The 20,844-nt window shown below is 39.5% G+C and overlaps 1 protein-coding gene across 2 annotated transcripts; it reads right to left on the bottom strand.

Moving 5' to 3' along the window:
• Positions 1-3,111: 3,111 nt before the first annotated feature.
• On the bottom strand, positions 3,112-18,944 carry fshr (follicle stimulating hormone receptor). Of its 2 annotated transcripts, XM_085415317.1 has the most exons (15): positions 18,868-18,929; positions 18,739-18,825; positions 15,668-15,739; positions 14,755-14,829; positions 14,436-14,510; positions 14,262-14,336; positions 11,623-11,694; positions 11,137-11,217; positions 8,985-9,053; positions 8,816-8,890; positions 6,103-6,288; positions 5,291-5,511; positions 4,163-4,344; positions 3,879-4,070; positions 3,112-3,648 (listed from the first exon to the last, which is right to left on the bottom strand). In XM_085415317.1, the coding sequence occupies exons 1-15, from the start codon at positions 18,927-18,929 to the stop codon at positions 3,112-3,114; spliced, it is 2,061 nt and encodes a 686-aa protein (XP_085271443.1). The 2 variants fall into 2 exon arrangements, with proteins under 2 accessions (XP_085271443.1, XP_085271442.1); XM_085415316.1 differs by having other exon boundaries at positions 18,739-18,944.
• Positions 18,945-20,844: the final 1,900 nt, after the last annotated feature.

Here is a 20,844-nt window from a genome sequence, read left to right as displayed (position 1 = left end):
TTTGTTTATCGCCCACTTTGCGCCAGAAAGAGGAAACCAGCGGATGTCGCGGTAAACAACAGCAGCACTTTTAAGCTTGATCAGCTGTTGTTAGAATTTATTTAATATTAATTTCTAGTATCAGCTGATGTTGGCTGGAGCCACAGCTGTAAACCTGCTGGTTATGATATTGGTTTGGTTATGTGATGAGAGGGAAACATGAAGATGAGACCAGGAGATGTCCTTACTGAATCATCAGAGCTGAACAGGTGATGGAGAAACAGGTTTACCTTTTAGTTAACATGAATGAGTTGAAGGGAAGTTATGAACTGTTTCTGAGAGACTAATAACACCAAGATCCTTTTCTAAGCAGCTGACAGCTGGTAACTGTGCAGGGGTGGGTCTAGCAAAGTGTTGCCAGGGGTCCATGTAGGGCATTAAAAGGGAAAGGGGGGCACAAAGAAATACTTTCTTATTCTCATTTAAAATGTCTCACTTTAAAAAAAAATAATTATCTGAGTCTTGCAACAAACAATTGATAGATTGATACATATATACCATCAGAACAGTGTACATCACTGTCACAACAGTGTTTATTTTCATTCAAAGGCTTTATGATTTTTCCTATAATGGTGGGCCGGTCTCTAGTCAAAATGCCCGGGACAATTTTTTTGTCCCAGTCCAGCCCTGTATGCAGCTCATCTTCAGTCTGGTGTTACCTACATCTTCCTATTCAGAAGGCAGAATTTCCGAGTTCTGAGTACAATCGAAACTGCAGTTTTCGTGTTGGATGTGAAAAGCAGGCTAGGATAGAATCAGGCGTGGGATTTCTCTTGTGGAAATGTGCACATTATTTTTTCCTTTCTATTGGTAGGTGGCACAGTGCACTTGTGGCAAGTAAGCAAGCTAGAAGACTGGCAATCTTGCTGGGTATCCAGTTACGGAAGCAACACATTAACAAGAGAATTCTGAGTAAAACCAAAGTTACTTTCCCTAGTAACTAGTTACTCTGAAAGTAACGAGTAACTTGAAGTAATTGAGTTACTTTTGATAGAAGTAACTAGTAATGTAACTAAGTTACTAATTTAAAGTAACTTACCCAACACTGGTGATGATGATCTCCCATTTGACTACATCCCAAAGGTGCTCTGCTGGAGTGAAATGTGGTGACTGTGGTGAACTCCTTTTCATTTTCAAGAAATCAGTTTTAGATGATCTGAGCTTTGTGACTCAGTTTGCTCCGTTACATCAAACTCTGAACCTACTATAAGAACGTCAGAATAGAAATCAAGAGTTATCAGACTAAGCAATGCCCAGTTTTCTTACATAACTTGCACACCTTGATTGTACAGAAGTTATTTAAGTTAATGTTGCTATCCTATCAGTTTGCAGTCCGGCCAGCAGATTGTGGCGACATGTGGGACCATCTGGCTCCATAAACAATGACACTATCAAATTAACTCCAATCACCTTTTTCCCATTCTGGTGCTCATTTTGGACTTTAGCAGGTTGTCTTGATTACGTTTACATAGAGGCATGTTTAGAGGGGGAGGAGCTTGGAGTGGCATCCCCCCCCTTTAGTAATCTTGCAATGGTCAACACCATTGGATGAAAGCTTGGTATCGACAATTAGAAATGTAAGTGAGTAAATTTACTCCAGTAATTTACTGAAGCAGAGATTTATTGTACTTGTACTTTATTTAAATGCTTCCTTGTTATGTTACTTTCCGCTTTTGATTCCATTTTATTTTGGATACAATTGTTATAATTTCATACTACATAATACTCATTTTAAAGCTTAGCTTCTTTTTATTTTGTACATTAATTGTATTTGTTTTATAAATGAACCTATTGAACAATATATCAGGAATCAAACTCATCAACAGCTGCCTCGTTAAAGAGACGAGAAAAAAATAGCCATTCTATATAAAGAGTGTGTTTACTTTAGGCACTTTGAATACATTTTGATTATATAACTTGTGAACTATTAAGCTGTTTAAGTGTAATTACAACTTTTACTTAGGTTAAGTCTAAATACTTTTTTTCCACCACTTTTCACACAATAAACTTGTAATAAAAAACACAGGGTTGCACACCAAAAATCATACCCAATAATTTCTGTCAGTTTTCTGATCTTTTTGCAAATCAAATATTTAAATTCCCCCCTCTACTGTATTCTTGGTCTCTGCCATGCCACCACATTTAAAAAATCTTGAAAATGCCCCAGTTTATGTGTCTGAATGCACTGAGCTGCTGCCATGCGATTGGCTCATTAAGTATTTGCATTACCAAGCAGCCAAACAAGTACACCTAATAAAGTGGCCAGTGAGTGTATAATTAGTTCTTTTGTGGTCATGTTTGCATGGATTGCTGCAGTGCATAGCTCAGGTAACCAAGTTTAGACACGCCACTGAACACTGTGTCTACTTTGTGCTGAATAGTCAGCTGATACTATTATGATTGAAACATGGTGATTTATGTGTAACCTTAAAGGAGAGGTGAAAACATGGTAGGTATGCATGCTTTCTCTTGGGTCTGAACTGCTCAGATTGTGGCGACATATAAATATAATTTTATAAAAAGCTTTTTGTGACTTGTACACCTCTGGTCTCATGGCCTGGAAGTCTAATCTTGACCACTTGTACATGTACATCCCTAACAGAGATCTCAGACTTGCACAGAGACAAGCATCAACTTCTTTGTTGAACTGACCCAGATCTCTATATGGAGGATCATCACTTCTGTTGAGAGCTGGGTCTCTGGATGCTATTTATTAACCGAAGCGCAGTCTTCAGTGGAAGCCTTCACTGGCTCAAGCCCAATAAACACAGAATCAGATTAGGAGCACAAACAGAAGCAAGAGCAAGAGCATTGTTTATTTTAACAATCACTGTGTTTTGCAGACTCCTGGGTCAAATTGTCAAAAATGAGTTCTCAGCTCTTTTGCCTTTCACTTGGTTGAATTTTGTGTTTTTTCTTAGATCTTTCTGGTCTAAGAAGACAGAAAAAATTTCCCAGGTAGTAATCGAAATTCATGATCTAAGGCATCATTTTAAGGAATTAGCAGCCTGTTTGTATCGATATAATATGCAATCAAGGCAAAAAGTCCATACCTGTAAATGTGGGTAAAAGTCAGCACTCTTGTTTTCCATCTAGACTTAGCGTATTGGCCAAGGAATACAAGATAACACGGCTATTCTTTGGAGAGGTCCACGCTGGCTGCTGACACGAGGAACTCTCTGTCCGGTAAATCTGCGCTCGAGTCTTAAACAGCCCGAAGCGAGCTGCGAGGAGAAAGAAATCCCTTCTGAAGTTACGGGTGAAAAAGGCATATAAGAAGGGGTTGGAGCATGAGTTGATGGGGTAGAATAGCACCAACAGTAGCTTCGAGTCTGAGACGGTGATGAGAGGCAGCTTGAGGGCAGCTGAGATGGCGAAGAAAGAGATCGGAGCCATGCAGATGAAGTCTGTGAAGATGAGGACGGCCATGCGTTGAGCCACACGGGTGTCGGCGTGGGCTGGCGCTGATGAAGGCTTGCGAAAGGTGAGGTAGATGCTGAGGTAGCAGCCGCACACACAGAAGAACGCCAAGATGTTGAGGAGGAGAAGACAGACCACGTAGAACTGGGAGACCAGGGACTCAACATCCATGGGGAGGCAGATGCTCACCTGCATGAAGAAATAAAAACAATAAACAGTATTCGGGGGTCTTGACATAATTCAACAATATAAACTATCGACTGGCAGGCTAAATTAGCAGACACCTACAGTATTAGGAGTACCGGTAGTAGTAAAAGTAGTAGAGCAATAAAAGTAGAGTGATGGTTGGTTTAAGAAAGGAGTGAAGTACCACCTTGTAGTAATTGTATCAGCATGTAGTGGTGAAATTTAACACTCACTTTGCCATAGCTGCTGATCCCAACTGTGGGCAGCAGTGCAGCCAGCAAGGAGAAGATCCAGCCTATTGTCATGATGATGCAAGCGTGTCTCAGGCGAAGTTTGCGGTCAAGTCGCAGAGCATGCGTGATGGTGTGCCAGCGCTCCACGGTGATTGCTGTTAAGGTAAACACTGACAACTCACTGGCGAACACCTGTAAATGACACACAGACACGCTACTTTACAATTCAAACACATGCTTGAATGAGCGTTGTCACTATGTGATGTGATGTGATGAATACACACCGTGAAGAAGCCTGCAGCATTGCAGCCCAAGCCCATCTGCCAGTCTATAGCATAGTTGTAGTACCGTCCACGTGTGAGCATATCCACGGTTGCAATGACTACCAGGTAGATGCCCATGCAGAGGTCAGCAAAGGCCAGGTGGCACATGAGGAATCGAGGAACAGTCAGCTTATAGCGGCTGCCTGATCACAGATAAAGAAGACAAATAAATAAATATCAGCAATAAAATCCACTTAGCAGATCCAAAGTACCAATGAGCCATAACATTAAATATTAAATGGGTGAATAACATGGTAGCAATGGCATTAGCACCTTTAATGGGGTTGTAGGATATGTTAAGCAGAAAATGGGCAGTCACTTCTTTATTTCGCTGCTTTGGAAACGTGAAATGTGGGCAAGTAAAAGGAAGTTTCCAGACAATTTGGAGTAAACTGTCATGGCTAAACAGCTGGGTTAGAGCATTTCTGAAACTGCGTGTCCTGTGAGGTGCGCCTGAGGCTTTTCGAGGCCCATGGCAAAGGATGGCTAGTCCATGTGTCTAATCCCTCAGAATGGCTACAGTTTCCCCAAAACCTATGCTGCACATGAAAGGAAAGGTTTCAGAACCCACAGGGCATCCGAGCGTATTTCACACAGATATGTGTAACTGCAGACTAATCAGAGCAGCAGAGCCACAGCTTGGGTTCCTCCTGCCTTCGCTGCTAACAACACCCAAATTCAAAATATCTCAAAATTTAAGGCTATTGTCTCAAATATTTAAATTACACATCTCAAGGTTTTGACTTACTAACTAAAACTTCTGAGTAAGTCAAACGTTTGAGATACCTAATTCAGAAAATGGAGTTAATAGCCAAAAATGTTAAATTATAGCCAAATAAAGTGGCAGAAACACGCTTTCATACATTTTGGTTAAGTTTCGGGGAAAAAGTCTTTGGTCAGGTTTCAGGAAATGGTCTCTGATAAAATAGATTAACTGAGAAGGTAAACAATGTATTAAAAAGTTTTCCTGGGTTTACTTTAAACCAGAAAGGCCTGAAGATCTGTCAGTTCCAGTGATGGAGCTGGAGAAATATTTATTTAGGTGTTCTAGACATAAATATCCAAATACCTTTTAATTACATAACATACCTAATAATACAAGGAGAACTACTGTGTTGCCCAGCAGGGCAAGGACAGAGATGATCCAGATGAGGATGCGTAAGGGGGCAGCAGACATTATATCTTCACAGGGGTTGAAGTCATCAGGGGCTGGGCTGCAGGTGATGGAGGTGGAGTTGGAGCAGTGTTCCCTGAAGAAGTGCAGGTTATTTTTAGCCTCGGGGTTGTCGCACAGTGAGTGCCATCCCGATCTAGTACACAACAATACACACAAAGTGGACAACACAGGAACAAAGTAAATGAGTTTTGTTTCAGCAACTGCTTGAGCTGTTGACTCAGTGGCATTTAACCAGAAATGGACAAATAGGATTTTGAAAAGACCATAAAACAAACCAACCCACACATTTGTGTACGTACATGTAAGGGCTCATCCCAGTGTCTCCCAACATTTTCCTGGCATGCCTCACTTCAAAAGGCAAAAATGCTTCACGCCTAACAGCCCACATTATTATTTATGATCCAAAACAGCATCAAAAATCTTGTTTGTTATATTTTCGCTTACAAAAGAAAATCAAATTAAATTTAGTTTCACTTCATAGTTTTTTTCCCAGCCTTTTTGTAGTCTTTATACCCCACAGTGAGAGAGCCACTGGATTGAAGCGACTGAATGTAAGCTTCACAGACAGTTCACACTGTAGTGCCACATTTAATAAACAGTAAGAGTGGTTTCAATCCTACCAGGTAACTCTTTGCAACAAAGTGAAGAAGCAACTTCCCCCAAATCTCATACAATTTCCAAAAAAACATCTTCAGGTGTCTTTTGACTGGCAGAGCACGCGTACCTGTTTCGGTGCATGTTCAGGAAGGCGCAGCAGTGTGATGGGTATGTCAGCTTTGCCTGGCGCAGTTTGGTAAAGAGCTGAAGAGGAGGAAGTTCTTTCAGGTTGAAGGCTGACTCGGCGATCAGCCTCTTGAGGCCTCCAAGGATCGAGTCTGGCAAAGAGGCAAGGGCTGTTTCAGAGATGTCTCTGCAGAAGCAAGCGGAGAAAAAAAGTGAGTTAAAATTTTATTTCCGGAATCAATAGCATGCTTAAATGGACAGTTCACCCCCAAGAAGCAAACAGACATACTTTTCCTCTGGGCTCTAGTGGTATTTATTGAAGTAATTCTTTTGGTGTGAGCTGCTTGGTTTTGAAGACATTTCTGGTCAAAATTTCTGTCATTTCTCGAACGTAATAGAGTCTTTCTTTGAGGTAGTTAAATTGTCTACAAACAAACTTTTAAAAACTCAACAAACCTTGTTTTCTTTCTACTCTACTCAAAGACCACATCTCAAAAACCAGAGCTCAACTGATGAACATAGAAAATAGTGACTGCCCCCCAAGAGTTCAAAGGTTGGTGGTGGAGGAGATGGATAAAATGCCCTAGATAACCTACGCAAGGTTGACATGGCCTGAAAGGGAAATTAACATATCACAAGGACTTTAAAGAGTAGGTCCTGGCAGAGATAACCAAGAAGAAATAAGACATAACATAAGAGAGTGGACCTTCTTTGGGGAACTTACATAAAGGCCTTATCACCTGGTGGAAGATGGGATTTCCCTGTAATGAGGGGCATGTTCACATTATAAGACATAATGATAAACCTTAATGGCCTCCATTCACGATTGAGCTGTAATGGAAGCAGCAGAAAGCAAACAGTTCCTCCTGCTCACAGGAAGCTTTGTCAATATGTTTTTGTTGTTGAGTAACCTGGCCATGTTTTGGGAAAGAGACATTTTTTCTTGGTATTTTTAAGCCTTTTTCTGCCTTTATTGGACACCAAAGCTAGGAGAGAGAGTAGGAGAAAACATGCGACAAAGGGCCTTGAGTTGAATTTTAACTCGTGCCACTGCATTTACGATTTCGTCTCCTGGTGTCTTAAAATTTTTACAGAGTGGTCTTCAGCAACAAGTTTCCAGGCTTTCAGAAGGACTTTCAGTCTTTCTTTGGACATTGGCTGCTTTTTCACTCAGTTTCAGTCCGATCCTCGAAACTTACCATTTTCACAAGGAAACTTGGGTTGTTTTGTTCAACTACTGAACACTCAGCTATGAATCATTCAAGCATAAAAATAGCACCTAACTCAAGTGATTAACTAGTGCCGTGTCTATACATAACAAAAATCTCAGCGAAGAACCAGTTCTAAATTGTATCTTTAGGCACTTTGTTACAAGCAGCCTGTCACAGAAACACATCATTTGTTCCAATTTCTTCAACTGAATATACCAGAAATACTAAAATAATACCGCAGTTTGACAGGCATAAAATACATTTTTTTTAGCCAAGGTGATTCCCTAAGAGCTGTTAGCCAAAAGCTTGGCAAATCATGTTATTGTGTTCAATGTGTTGAAAAATGAGGGAAACTGGACAAGTGGAGGAGAAAAGAAGAAGTAGCAGCCCCTAAAACTATCGACAGCAGATGAACAACAACATTTGAACTTCCTGTCCATAAGAAATGGGAGGAAAAAAATCCAGCAAAGACGTGACACAGGGCCTGAGAGACGCATCAGGCCCTTCAGCTTATCCATCTGCTGTTCACTGAAGGCTCATGAGAAATGCTCTCAGTGAAAGGATGGCTGTCAAGAAGCCCTTCTTAAGGAAGCAAAACAGGAAGAAAAGGCTGAGGCATGCCAGATTACACAAGAACTGGACTGAAAATCAGTGTGGATGGGTCTTATGGAGTGATGAATCTGAAGGTGAAATTTCTGGTGCAAATCGTTATCACAGTGTGCGGGTTAGGTCAGGACAAACTCTCTCTCACTTGCGTTCTACACTGTTTTAAAGAATCGCTGCATCCATTTACAATTTTCACTCTAAAATATAAGATTTCTGCACAGTACTATAATATTTTTTATGGTTTAAGCACCGCAAGGCAAGTGTCTTTCAGTTCTGTCACATGTAAGTGAAGGCAAACAGTTCTACAGCTAATATCTCCAAAGCTGGGAAACCCACACCAAAACAATCTAGATGGATAAATGTCACCACAGCCCAGAGGAAAAATGCATTAATTTAATTTAGGGGTGAACTGCCTTTTTAACAGATTCTTCTCTTCCCCTTAGTGTGCTGTCTGTAATAGAGATTTGATCAGTTCATAAAATATAAATTTTCATGAAATGCACTTGGATTTAAGAGAAGTGCCAGCTGAATAAAAAAAAAGAAAAGAAAGAAGCTGAAGAGAAGCTACTGTTTGATTGCCAAGTGACTGCCAGGGAGTGAAGGAAAAAAACATCACAGTGATGATAGTCCAAAAGAATAACAAATAATTTGTCTGATTCTTACTTCAGTAGACATGTCTCTTTGTTAGGGGAATAAACAGAAATCTCTATTTCCAAGTAGAGTCCATCATGTTCACCTGACCCTAAACTATTTTTAATCTTAGATCTGTAAAGATTTTCCAAGTCTGTGCAGATATCATCTCCCACCCCCTGCTTTCTCCAACATTCTGACTTTAATAAGGTATGATGAGCAGGGTGAATCATTTAGGCATGAGTTACTGTTGAATGTCATGCTTACAGTACCACCAACTCACTGGAACCCACAAAGGCACTGGGACTGATGTGAGTAAGCTGTCGGTTGCCTCTTAGGAACCTGAGAGCAAGGGAGAAAGAGAGAGTGGAGTTAAATGTGTATGTTTTTTTTTTTAAATCTTCTGTTTGTAATTGTGTCTCTGCCTGTGACTCACAATCTGTGCATCTTTGTTCCGTTGAAGGCGTCACTTGCCACCTCCTTGATGCCATTTCTGGTGAGCCGTCTGTCATTAGAAAGGGAAGCCAAATTACAGTCATGTGGCTCCAACACAGAACATTTCCAACTGTAAACTTACTTAGCTATCAATGCCAATTTTAGTGTTTGCACTTCTTTTGTTCTCAGTGAGTAAAGCTGTACAAATACAAAGAGTTTTAGTGCAACACTGAGTAAAGCGTTGATATGATTGTGTCGCCTTCTACTGCCTCTTCTGCTTCCTACTTTTCTTCTGTATTTAACAGTATGGATCTCAGACGCTGCCATCAAAATGTTTTTTTGGAAGGATCCTGCATTTATGGAAAAAAAATCCAGCTTCTTCTTGCTGAGTGCTGATTGCATCCTTTTATCCATCTCTATTAATTTACAGCCAGCAGCCTTCTGGATTACTATAGCACAAAGTCTGGTAGGAAAAAATGTTAATAATAACAACTAGCCCGGCACTGCTGACTGAATTGGAGAACATCGAGTTCTGTAGATAAAAGCTGCACAAACAAAGATGGTTTTGTTCGCTTTTTTTACCGCGCAGTCACAGAATAATAAACTTGCTTTGAAGTCTGGGTGCAGAGAGTCACAGCCTACCAATGATGGCCCTGAAGCTTTGAATTTGAACGAATATTTATTTATCAGACACAGAATTTAAAGTAGACTTTTTGCTCTTCATAAGCTGAAGACTATGCAGTTTGATTCCCAGTTATCAGAGTTCATAAGAGGTAACTGGGACTGCAGAGTGCATTTATTCCTGTAGGAATGATGAGTGAGTGGCATTTAGTGATACATACTTACATATTTTACATGTAAAAGCAAATTTGACATTTATTTCCTTCAACTGGTACCACCCTTTCTGAATTAGCTTAGTACAAAGCCTGGAAGGAAATAATAATAATGATAACTAGCCTGGCACAATTCAAAGGTTTAAAAAATCCACCTACTCCCTCCTGTAAGACTCATTAGTTAACACATTATATTGTTTTTTTGAAAGTGTAAAAAAAAAAAAACCCCAAATCAAAACAGTTTTACACGAGGTTATGTGCCAGACTATTTGTTGGATAGGTAGAGTAACTTCCTGACTGCCCGATAAGCTACTTAAAGCCAAGAAATAGTCAGACATATCATCCCTATAAAACCACAAGAGCTGAACAAATATAATTTTTATTAGTAGATAAATTATAAATTAAGTTATACAGTAAATTATACAGAAATGTGGCTCCACTGCTGTCTCCTATGTTAAGCTAACTTTTAAGCTAACCTATTGCTGGCTAAAGCTCCTGGTGATTTAGGCACATTAAACAAACAGCTAAACTACTGCTACAAGTAAAAGTAATGCTGTCAGCAAAGGTTTTTAAAATCAAAAAGGTCACACTGGCTTCAGTAATACGGGATTGATATCAATAATTCATTAGCAATTAAGCTGCATCTTCACTACTGGAACCTGTCATGGTTGAACTAATGCTAACTCAAATTTTCGATCTGTACCTACCAAATGACTGCTAACAAAGTTTTCGTAGGACTCTCTGAAGTCCTGTTAAAAATTAAACACTAAAACTAAACTCCCCAGAATTTGGTGGCTTGTAGAATCACCTTGAGTAGCATAACTTTGGTAAGTTGTTTCTGTATGACTTTATCGGTCTCTTACATCATTGTGGAGAACCTTTGGCTCACTCTTCTGTACAACATTGCTCTATTAGTATGTGGGTTGATTTAAAATCTTAATTTTTAAACTAGCAGCAGTTTTTTTTACAGATGAAAATGATTGAGTGAAAGCATCAAGAAGCCTTAAATAGAGGTAATTAATTACTGCTATCTCAAAATTACACTAATGCTTTCATTTTTTTTTTCAAAGAAAACAATCTGTGACATATGCAAAAAGCAAAAAAATGTAATTTTATGTTAGATTAATGATCTGCAGCTGAAAAGGAAAGCACAAAAATTTATAAAAGGCAATAAAAGTATGAGTATGAAACATAGAAAAAAGGAGAAACTCAGTGAAGAGGGCAAAGAGCATTTCGTGGAACATTCATCACTGTGCATGTAATGCCCACTCGGATCTGTGAGGGTGATGTGTTTCTAAAAAAGAAAGATGAATCGCTTACATCTCTGCAATGGTTTGAGTGCAGAGGCCTCTGAAGGCATTGGCAGGGACTCTCTTTATGTGGCTGTTGTCCTGAAGATCCCTAAGCAGTACAAAGAACAAAAACTTTAAGATAAATGACCACTATTGCTAAGTAAGTGGTAGAAATACATTTTTTAGTGGAAAACCCCCCCAAAACAGCAGAAGGTGTAAAACATTAGGAAGCCTTCAGCAGTGCCTGTCTAATCCACTGTCTTTTTGAAGATGACAGATGTCAGTTGGGAGACAGTTTGAATATGGATTTTTAAAGGATGACGGCTAGGGACAGATGGTGCGTGTTCCTGATAGTCTGTTTGGTAAGAACTGCTGAATTCTTACTGCAGTAATATATGATTAGTGGTGTGATTTCTTATGGGAGTATTTAATTCTGTATGCATATAATAGCCTATAAATTCACATGTGGAGGCGTGTATATGAGATCGTTTTTTGTAATTGTACTGAGACCTACAGCAGAAAGCAGGCGGTGGAATGGATCTTGGAGAAGTCTGGAAAAATCCTGAGCCCGGTGTTGGAGATAGTCCTGTGATGTAAAAGTAAAGGTTTAACCAGAACATGTTACTAAATTGTAACCTCTGAAAAGCAGACACTAAGCAGGGAGTAGCAGTGATAAAATCACATACACTGTCTCATCCATTGTAATAAATTAGATTAAAAAATAACAAAGACATACTGATGTCTGATGTGTCTGCCATCCTAACATAACTTAAAGACGATTCTCGGGAATCTCATTGTTGGTGCAAAAATGCCATTTTATGTTCGTTGCTCTGTGTGCTATCATTGGCATTTTTAAAAAATTCAGTAATAAAAATGGGGACAAATTATGTGTTTTTGTGGCAGCTAGTAACAAATTGCCTAAAAATACAACTCTAGTTTCTCCCCCAAGTTAGGTGAATTTTTCATGCTTATGATTCATATTTTAGCATTACGTGACTTACAAAACAAGCAAACAAAAAAAACAAAACAAAAACCCATTCCTCTGAAAATGGTCAGGTGGAATAAAAATGACTAAAAAAAGCAAACAGTGTCTAAAGAAAAACTTCAGAAAGCCTGGAGAACTTTTGCTCAAGATAACTTTAAAGAATTACAATAAAGTCTTGCTCCTTGAAAGAGACATGTATACTAATGGAGAAACTTTCTACTAATAACAAAAGTGTAACGTATCCATTGCTTCCTCCCACATTTTCACTGCAGAAACTCTGATATAATTGTGACACTTCACATCAGTCTGTCATGAAAACATTTGCTCCTCTCAGGGGGCGCTGAGCTACAACTGCTGAGTAGCCTGGCTTATTAACCAGCCAGGTAGCTAATTATACTAAATATATCTCTGAGTCACTCCATGTTGATAAGTGATTTTAAGTCTGAACCAGCTAATTGGATGTCAACATTATGAAGACCCTTTAAAGTTTGAGAACTCCTGGATTAAAGGTTAGGGTTCGGGCTACGATGAATCACAGATTTGTGCATGAAATATTCATATTCATGGTTTATGCACAGATTGGTGCATAGGCACCGTTTACCAATGAGGTCCAACGTGTTTTTGTAATGTAGGCCATTTGTTGTGTTTCGGTCCCTGCTATATTTGTGGGTTATATTATGTTTCTTTGTGCATGTAGTTTCTCCTGCTTTCTGTGTTCTCCTGTTGCTCCTATCACGTTTAGTCGTAGCCCTCATGTCTAATTGTCTCTTGTTTACATCCTGTTTTATGTTTGGTTTTACTTCCTACGTTTACCTCTTTTTGTGATTGTTTGCCATTCGGCCATCAGACTGTCTGATTGTTTTCATCTGTTTAATAACCAACTGGAAACCAGCTGTTACCCCTATCTGTGTGTGTGTGTATGTATATGTAGTGTTTCCTTGGTCTTTGTCTTTGATTGTCAGTCAGTGACTTCTGATTTGATTTCTCGTGTTTCCTTTAGTGGATCAGGAAACAGGATCAGCCATTTAAAATATTCTAAATCAGGTGTAGGCGCCTATACAGCCAATTTAAAATCTTTTAAAATCACCCATTAACCGGTGTACAATTTCAATCCCAGGACGTTCTTGCTGTGAGGCAAGAATTACTTTCATATAGTCAAGTAATACCTGTGAGCCAAAAGCTCAGGCTTCAGGCTGCTCCGACAGTTTTTTTTCTACTTTTGGCTCTGTGTGATGTTAAAGAGGGCCAGAATTCCTATTATGATCCTCTTACACAGGTCTGGCTCTAAGTCTAAAGAAGGGGTCCCCAATCCCAGTCCATGAGGGCCAGTGTCCCTGCAGGTTTTAGATCTCACCCTGGGTCAACACACCTGAATCACATGATTAGTTCATTACCAGGCCTCTGAAGAACTTCAAGACATGCTGAGGAGGTAATTTATCCATTTAAATCAGCTGTGATGGATCAAGGACACATCTAAAACCTGCAGGGACACCGGCCCTCGTGGACTGGGATTGGGGACCCCTGGTCTAGAGCCTCACCCACCTGCTCATAGAAGATGAAATGGATTATTTCCATGGGCTGCATAAAGGCCCAGCATAAGATGAATAAGGAGTATTTTGAACTGCAAATTTTGCAAAGCTATATTAACAATATGGAGCCGTAAACAAGCATAATAACACCCCCACGACCCCCAAGGAAAATATTTGAAAACAAACTAAACTTGCACTAAGGTGGCCCTCTTTAAAAAAGCAATCGCTTTATTCTTTTTTCTCACAGATTTCTGTTTATGTGTCCCAGTTTTCACAAATTGGGACAAACAGTAACAGTTAAGAATGTCTGTAAGGGATTTGAGCGCTGCAGTGTTCTTTATAAACTGCTACTTTGAGATTGTTTCAAAAGACATAAAATAATACTTTTTTTTTGTTTGCAACAAATTAAAGTAGCAGTCATGAAATGGCCTTTAAGTCATTTTGTGGAAAAAAAGACTTTCCCCCCCCCATGTTGGGGATGAAGGGTGACACTGGGGAGCCAAGCTCATTAAAAAATAATGTCTTTGATCATTTGCGGGCCATCAGAAGTAGGGCTGTCACCCGTGACCTATTTTGGACTCACAATCAGTTTTGAGAGACAAACTGTGGTAGAAATGTGAACTCTCACTGAGTACTCACAAGAACCGTAGTCTTGCCATGTTCCTGAATGCATCGGGGTGGATGGAACTCAGGTGTTTTGACTTTGTTATGATTCTGAAAGAAACATATTTCAGTCAGATTCTCATTAATATAAATGACTGGTTTGCAATTACGGGGTTTCACAGGTGCCATTATCCTGCCAGTTATACTTACATCTCACTGAGTTCAGGGAGGTCGGAGAAAGCAAAAGCCCCGATATTCCTCAGAGCAGCATTTTTAGATATTAAACTGAGGGAAACACACGAATATGAAATATATTTAAAAAAATCATGTGGTCTATTATTCATTCACACTCATTCTTTGGAGTCTTTTTTTGTCTCCGCCACCCCTCGGATGCTTAACTTCTCAATTATTTGGGTGATCTTCCTCAGAGGCCGGAGCTCTTCATGTTCCATTACAAAGACTAAACACAAACATGTAGGATAAAATCTGCTTTATGCAGTCAGCGGCTTTTAGTAATCAGTATACTCACATTTTGGTGAGCTGAGGGAGGCCAGAAAAGGCAAAAGCACCGAAACTCTCCAGCATGTCGTTCTCAGATATGGTCCTGTAGTTGGCAGTAATGATGAGTAAAAGAAGAAGTAAAGAATTTAAAAGTTATTATAGGAGGGGTTTTTGTAATCGATGTCTCAAATCAGACAGAATCCTTGGATTTTTCCTGTAAAGTTATTAAAAAATAAAAACAAACTTTGGGTGTAGGACACACCCTGGTTAAATATATGTGCAAAACACAGTTTCTATTTGCAATTCCTATGGTTTTAAAATCAATAAGTCCCTTAAATAAACTCTGCAGATGAATCATGAAAATCACAACAGAGGCAACTAAAAAGTTCAATCTATTATCAAACATTTTTTAGCTTGTGATTGCTTTCTTTTACACTTTAACATGTAAGAGTCAGCACCTGCAACTATTTTCACTTTTGAAGCTGAACAACTGATCCTTGCTTGATCAATATTTTAATCACTACTAATTAAAATGATTCATAGCAGCAGAAAAAAAGAACAATTTAATTTGAAATCACTGTTTGCTAATTATAAAAGTTTATTGTAGAAATATATTTATGTAGAAAGCAAAGTGATAACGTAATTGGCACCGTGTACAAATTGTCACATGAGTACAAAATCAATATCTATAACTCCAGCTCTTGTTAAATATGAATGTGGACCAAAGTGATTTTATTCATTCAATAAAAAAAAATTGATCCCCAATATGGAGATCAATTGTTTTATTGAATGAATACAGTGGCATTCCTGGCTGTGTTACCAGGAATGCAACTGAATTATTCCCCGTCTGTTTGGATGATCCATATCTCGTGTGTTTTGACCTCCTCAGCACATTATGCTCCGCATCGAAGAACAAACATAATCGACAGGCGCACACTTACAGTTCCATTAGGTGCTGGAGGCTGGAGAAGGCGCCCTGCTGAATCTCTCTGATCTGCGTCTGCTTAACTTCCCTGTTGATGCAGAAACAGCCACTCACATCAGGTTTCAGCACTTCACACTGATCACAAGGCTCGCAGGGGCTTTGTGTGCACACTGACCAATGAAGAAGGTCAGTTACTCAGTCACGATGAGATTTTTTTTCTTTTCATGTGTGAAACAAAATATATGTGAAGAAAGTCTACACGAGTTCCCAAGCTCTTTGCATGTGGTCTTGCATACTTGCAGCATACTTACTGCATACTTGCAAATATCCCCACTGTTCCCGAGCCTTGACCTTCGAGCAAAATATAGAGCAGAAGAGAACACACGCATGGCCTCCTGGGAGATCGCAGCGCATCTCTAGGGATGTTTGCTTCTTCTGCCACAAGTGTGTCCTTGTCTTGAGTGTGTGTCAGCTGTATTTACTCATAGGCTATGTTTTTTTGTTCTGTTTTTTTGGAAAGATAGATTGTGTAAGGAGAAACTGCTCGTGTGTACGTTTCGATAGAAGTTTGAATAAATGCTTAGGGTGATTCTAATCTTCACCTCACCCTGTCTCTTTCTCTGGAAGGCCTTGAGATTCTTTGCAAATGTTTAAGCAGCCAAAGCAAAAGGTCACTGTTTACTATGAGTGGCATCACCCTCAGATCTGCATGAGACACCTAAATCAATCATGTCACCTTTAATCAAGCACTACAGGTTAAAGTGACACTATGAAAGTAGAAATAACTTTACCTAGGGCTGTTTGATATAACGATATATATCGGATGACAATATAAAAACGTCTAAGTTTCATTTTACGCTATCGTTTGTTTCGTGGTGTTGTAAAATAAACTGTTTACGGCAATATTTTTTCATCGTTTTGATGGTCACTGTAGTGGCTATATTAATTTCTTAAAGTTCTCTCTTTCTCTTATATTTTATATAACCACAGGGACGGACAAGCGCCTGTTTTTATTTGTTGTGGTTAGTAACAACGACTGTAACAGCATCGCGTGTCCGCTTGTTTATGTTCCACATAAACCTTTCACAATAAAGCTCAAGATCCTGTTGAGACTTTTCAAAATAAACTGAATCACGTGAAAGAGCAGATTATTTACAGATGAGAATTAAAAAAGAGCTGCCAGGTCCTAAAAAATAAACCTTAGACTCAAACATTAGAACAGGCTTTTCCCCGCAATACTCACAAAGAAAACTGTGGCCTTTACAACTTATGTCTAAAAATGTATAGTTTCATGCATCGGTTAAAACACTCGACTCCAGCTACATGACGCACAGCTGGAACACTTCCCGCAAGTCGAGCTGCCCGAGATTCACAGAATTTACAGAAAATGTTACATTTTTGTGATTTATATCGTTATCGGACGATAGAATTCTTATATCGGGATATGAGATTTTGGTCATATCGCACAGCCCTAACTTTACCTGAGGCTTGGATTTCTCTACACTAAAGATGGGAACTTTGCTCATTTTCCTGGTACCAAAATCATGAATGAATGTCTTGATTGCTTAATCTGTATTAAAAAAAAATGTACAAACAGGACTTTATCATAACTGGGCAACAGCTAAGGAAATCATCGTGTTATAGTGCAGACAACACAATGCGCAATCCTTCGACAGTTTCATCCTGTATTCTGCTGATTGATAACAGTAACACACAAAGTAGCATAAGAAAAAGAAAAAGACTGCAAGCTCATAACCCAGACTGTCCTGGTGGGAAGCTCTGACTTTTAAACCCTTCATTTTGTTTGTTTACAAGAAAACTCAGCGGGGGGTCTTTAACCTGTGGCTACCTGCTCAGTGGCCAACAATAGTAAGTAGCTGCTGCTGCGCTACAAGGTGCCGAGGATGAGCAGAAAAACTTTGCATGCATTTCCCCGAATCACTAAATGTTTAATGAAACCAACCGAGTCAAGTTGAGAGCAAAACTGAACCACTCGTCCAGGCAGATGAGCGAGGATTAGACAGGAACGTCCGGATGATTATGCACGTTCACGGATGAGATTCAAATTTGTAAACATTTCATAGCTACTGTATAGCTTTAATATGGTGAATGGGTGGTGGGATTTATAGACACATTTGCTGCTCCACTCGCATGTCAGTTTGAGGGATGTCGCCAATTATACAAATTAAAGTTGCTCCACATAAGGAAATCAGCTCAGACTACAAAACAGCAGAAGCTATAATTTATGTACTTTGTGGTTGTTCAGGTTTAAAGTTTCAGGCTTTCTTGAAAGCAAACTTTCAAGCTACAGAAAGAAAAAAAACTCGAATTACATCACTGGGTCTATTTTAAACTTAATGTGTGGAGCGTGAGAGATGCGGGTACTCAAAAAGGAATGAAAAACTTTTAAGCTGCATTATTGAATATCTGGGATCATGTATTTAGTAAAGCTTGGTAAAGACAGAAAGGTATCTTTTTGGATCTGCTGGTTTGGACTTGACTATTCCTTAGTTTTTCTAGCTCTTGTGAGTCTCAAAGAAAGAAAAGTGTAAGCATGCTATCAAATACTGCCTGCAAACAATTACCAGAAAAGAATGGTGATCAGGTGATAGGTAGACTTCATTTAGAGGGGAGGGGGAATAATGTAATCCGAGGAAAACTGGCACACACATCTCCTTAAAAACAGTAAACAGAATGGGGAATAAAATCTATTAACATGTGTGACACTCCATTGAAGGCTTTCTATGGGCTTTTCTAATTTTCAGGGGATTTATATGAATTTTTCACCACTCTAGCAGTGTTACACTTTAAATATTACATCACATTAATTTAATTCATTTAAATGAATAGTGTGCTTCTTTAAAATCAGGATGAAACACAAAGAAAAATAACAAACAGCTGACAGTATCATACAGTAAAGTTTCATTCCGCACAGCGCTGTATTATAATGTTACATTGATGATGATTAGGCATGGTAGCTTAATATAATCTAACAATGATGGCAAAAAAAGTAAACATCTGGATCCACAACCAGTGGATCCTTTTGTGTGTGAGTCTCTGTGTGCTTGTGTGTTTGTGTGTACTCACAGGCACTGGGCGCTGGAGATGTTGGAGGGAAACGCCGTGACTCCAAACATGACCTGGCAAGACGGGCACGAGGTTTGTTTGGCCAAACTGGGATGAAATCCAGGTCTAATGTCCATTTCAGAGCCGCGCGCTGAGGCTGCTGCCGTCTTTATCGTAACGATCAGCAGCATTATTAGTGTCATTACCAACATCACTTCAGTCTGCCAGGGTCCACAGAGTGGTTTCACTTTTCTAGTTTGTCTTCTTTTTGTGTCTTTTACTCTGATATTGTCTCTGGTCCACGCTCCACATTTGATATGAACGCTTTTACCTGTCTGTCCGCTCGGGGGTTCAGCGCCAGGTCAGTTAGAGAGAAATGTGAGGTGTTTTGGTGTTTTCTGTCATGCAGTAGTGAATGCTGGGGGCGTGTGAAAAGCTCATGGGAGTATGAGGATGTAGGAGGTCTCAGCTGGGTGGAGTTATGTGTGTTTTTCTACTGTGTAACAACTTCCAGAACAGAGCATACGTCTTGATAAGATATAAATGACTGGTGTTCTATGAGCTGAGACTGCAAGAGAAGAATAAGTGTAGTGATGCGCTGTGAAAAACTGTGCAGTCCTCTTCCTTCTGTGAATGTGTATTTTCTTTTTCCTGTCCTATTATGTCAAATGTAGGTAAAGATCCCTTTAATAAGATCAAAAAAATAATATTTAACCTCATTGTTGGCTGTCGTGCATCTGCAAGCTTCTGTGCAACCCAACTCCACACCACTTCATTGTATATTTTCTGCATCTGACTTATCATCCCTGTTTCCCTGAGTGCCTGCGCTCATCTGTGTTGAGGTTTTGTTGCTCCTCTTGCCACCCCTGGCTTTTCATGTATACGCATGGAAAAGCGTTCAGGTTCCTGAACAGAAGAGTGCCACAAATATTAATGACTGCAGATGGAAATTTCAGTTTTCCTTTGAGTCATCTGGTCCTGCCTAAAAAGCTTCAGTGCACGTTACGACAGCTTTTCTTAAAAACACTCTTGCTGCCAAATATGCAGTACCTTATACACTCGTCAGACACTCACTTGTTATTATATAGTGCAGTAAAGAGGCGACAGTAAAGTAGGGAGAAATAGAAAGAGTGGCAAAAGACATGTAGCAAAGAGCCTTCGGTCGGAGTCTAATCTCAGGTTACTCGATTTTGCCTTTCGGCATTTGGTCATAAGTGGCCACTTTATTATGTATACCTGCTTGAGAGTTTGTGTAAAGCAGATATGTAATCATGCAATCACATAGAAGTTACTCCAGTACCTTGATGAATCTATGCAACAAAGAATTGAGGCAGTACCAGCCAGTTGTATCTAATAAAGTGTCTGTTAGTGTATAGATGAATATCCTTACATCATTACTGGTTACAAGTAGGCTTACAAAAAGCTTCTTTAGTTTAGTTTCAGCTGCACAGTCCTCTTGGTTGTTCTTCTTCTTCTTATTTCAGCTGCCCCCTTTAGGGGTTGCCACAACAGGTCATCTGCCTCCATCTCATCCTATTCCTAGCATCCTCCTCTGTCACACCAACTCTCTGCATTTCTTCCTTCACTACATGAATGAATCTTCTCCATGGTCTTCTTCATCTCCTCCGTACTGGCAGGTGCCAACACCAAAAAACAAAGCAGGACAGTCAGCTGATATGAAAGGCAAAGCTTGTAGCTGATGCTTGGAGTTTAACCTAAAACCAGAATATTCAGTTAATTAGTTTAACGACTCTGTTATATTAGAATGTTCCAGGTCTCTGTGGTATCTAGATATCTACATATGCCTTTATATTTTGTTTTTGCCTTTAGTTTCACATCCAAGTAAGGAACTGTTTCAGACCTACATGTACTTATCTTTTGTTTTTGTTTTTTTAAAGCATTTAAGCATTAAGTCGTGCCAGAAAACTAACAGTAAAAATTAGAACAGGCACCAGGTGTGAATCTGTTTTGTCTCTTGTCTCATATTTGTTGTAAATGATGAGCACATTTCGATAATAGTGGACATAATATTCTTTTCTACCACACTCTCCTCACACGTCAGCAGGACACGCAGCCAGCTTGCAAGGACATTCAGGATTCAGGTACACACACACACACACACACACA

This window comes from Rhamphochromis longiceps, linkage group LG8, assembly GCF_057381845.1.
Source record: "Rhamphochromis longiceps isolate RC_006_pf linkage group LG8, R_longiceps_female_GT1.1, whole genome shotgun sequence".
NCBI lineage: Eukaryota > Metazoa > Chordata > Actinopteri > Cichliformes > Cichlidae > Rhamphochromis > Rhamphochromis longiceps.
This window is presented reverse-complemented; position numbering and strand designations above follow the sequence as displayed.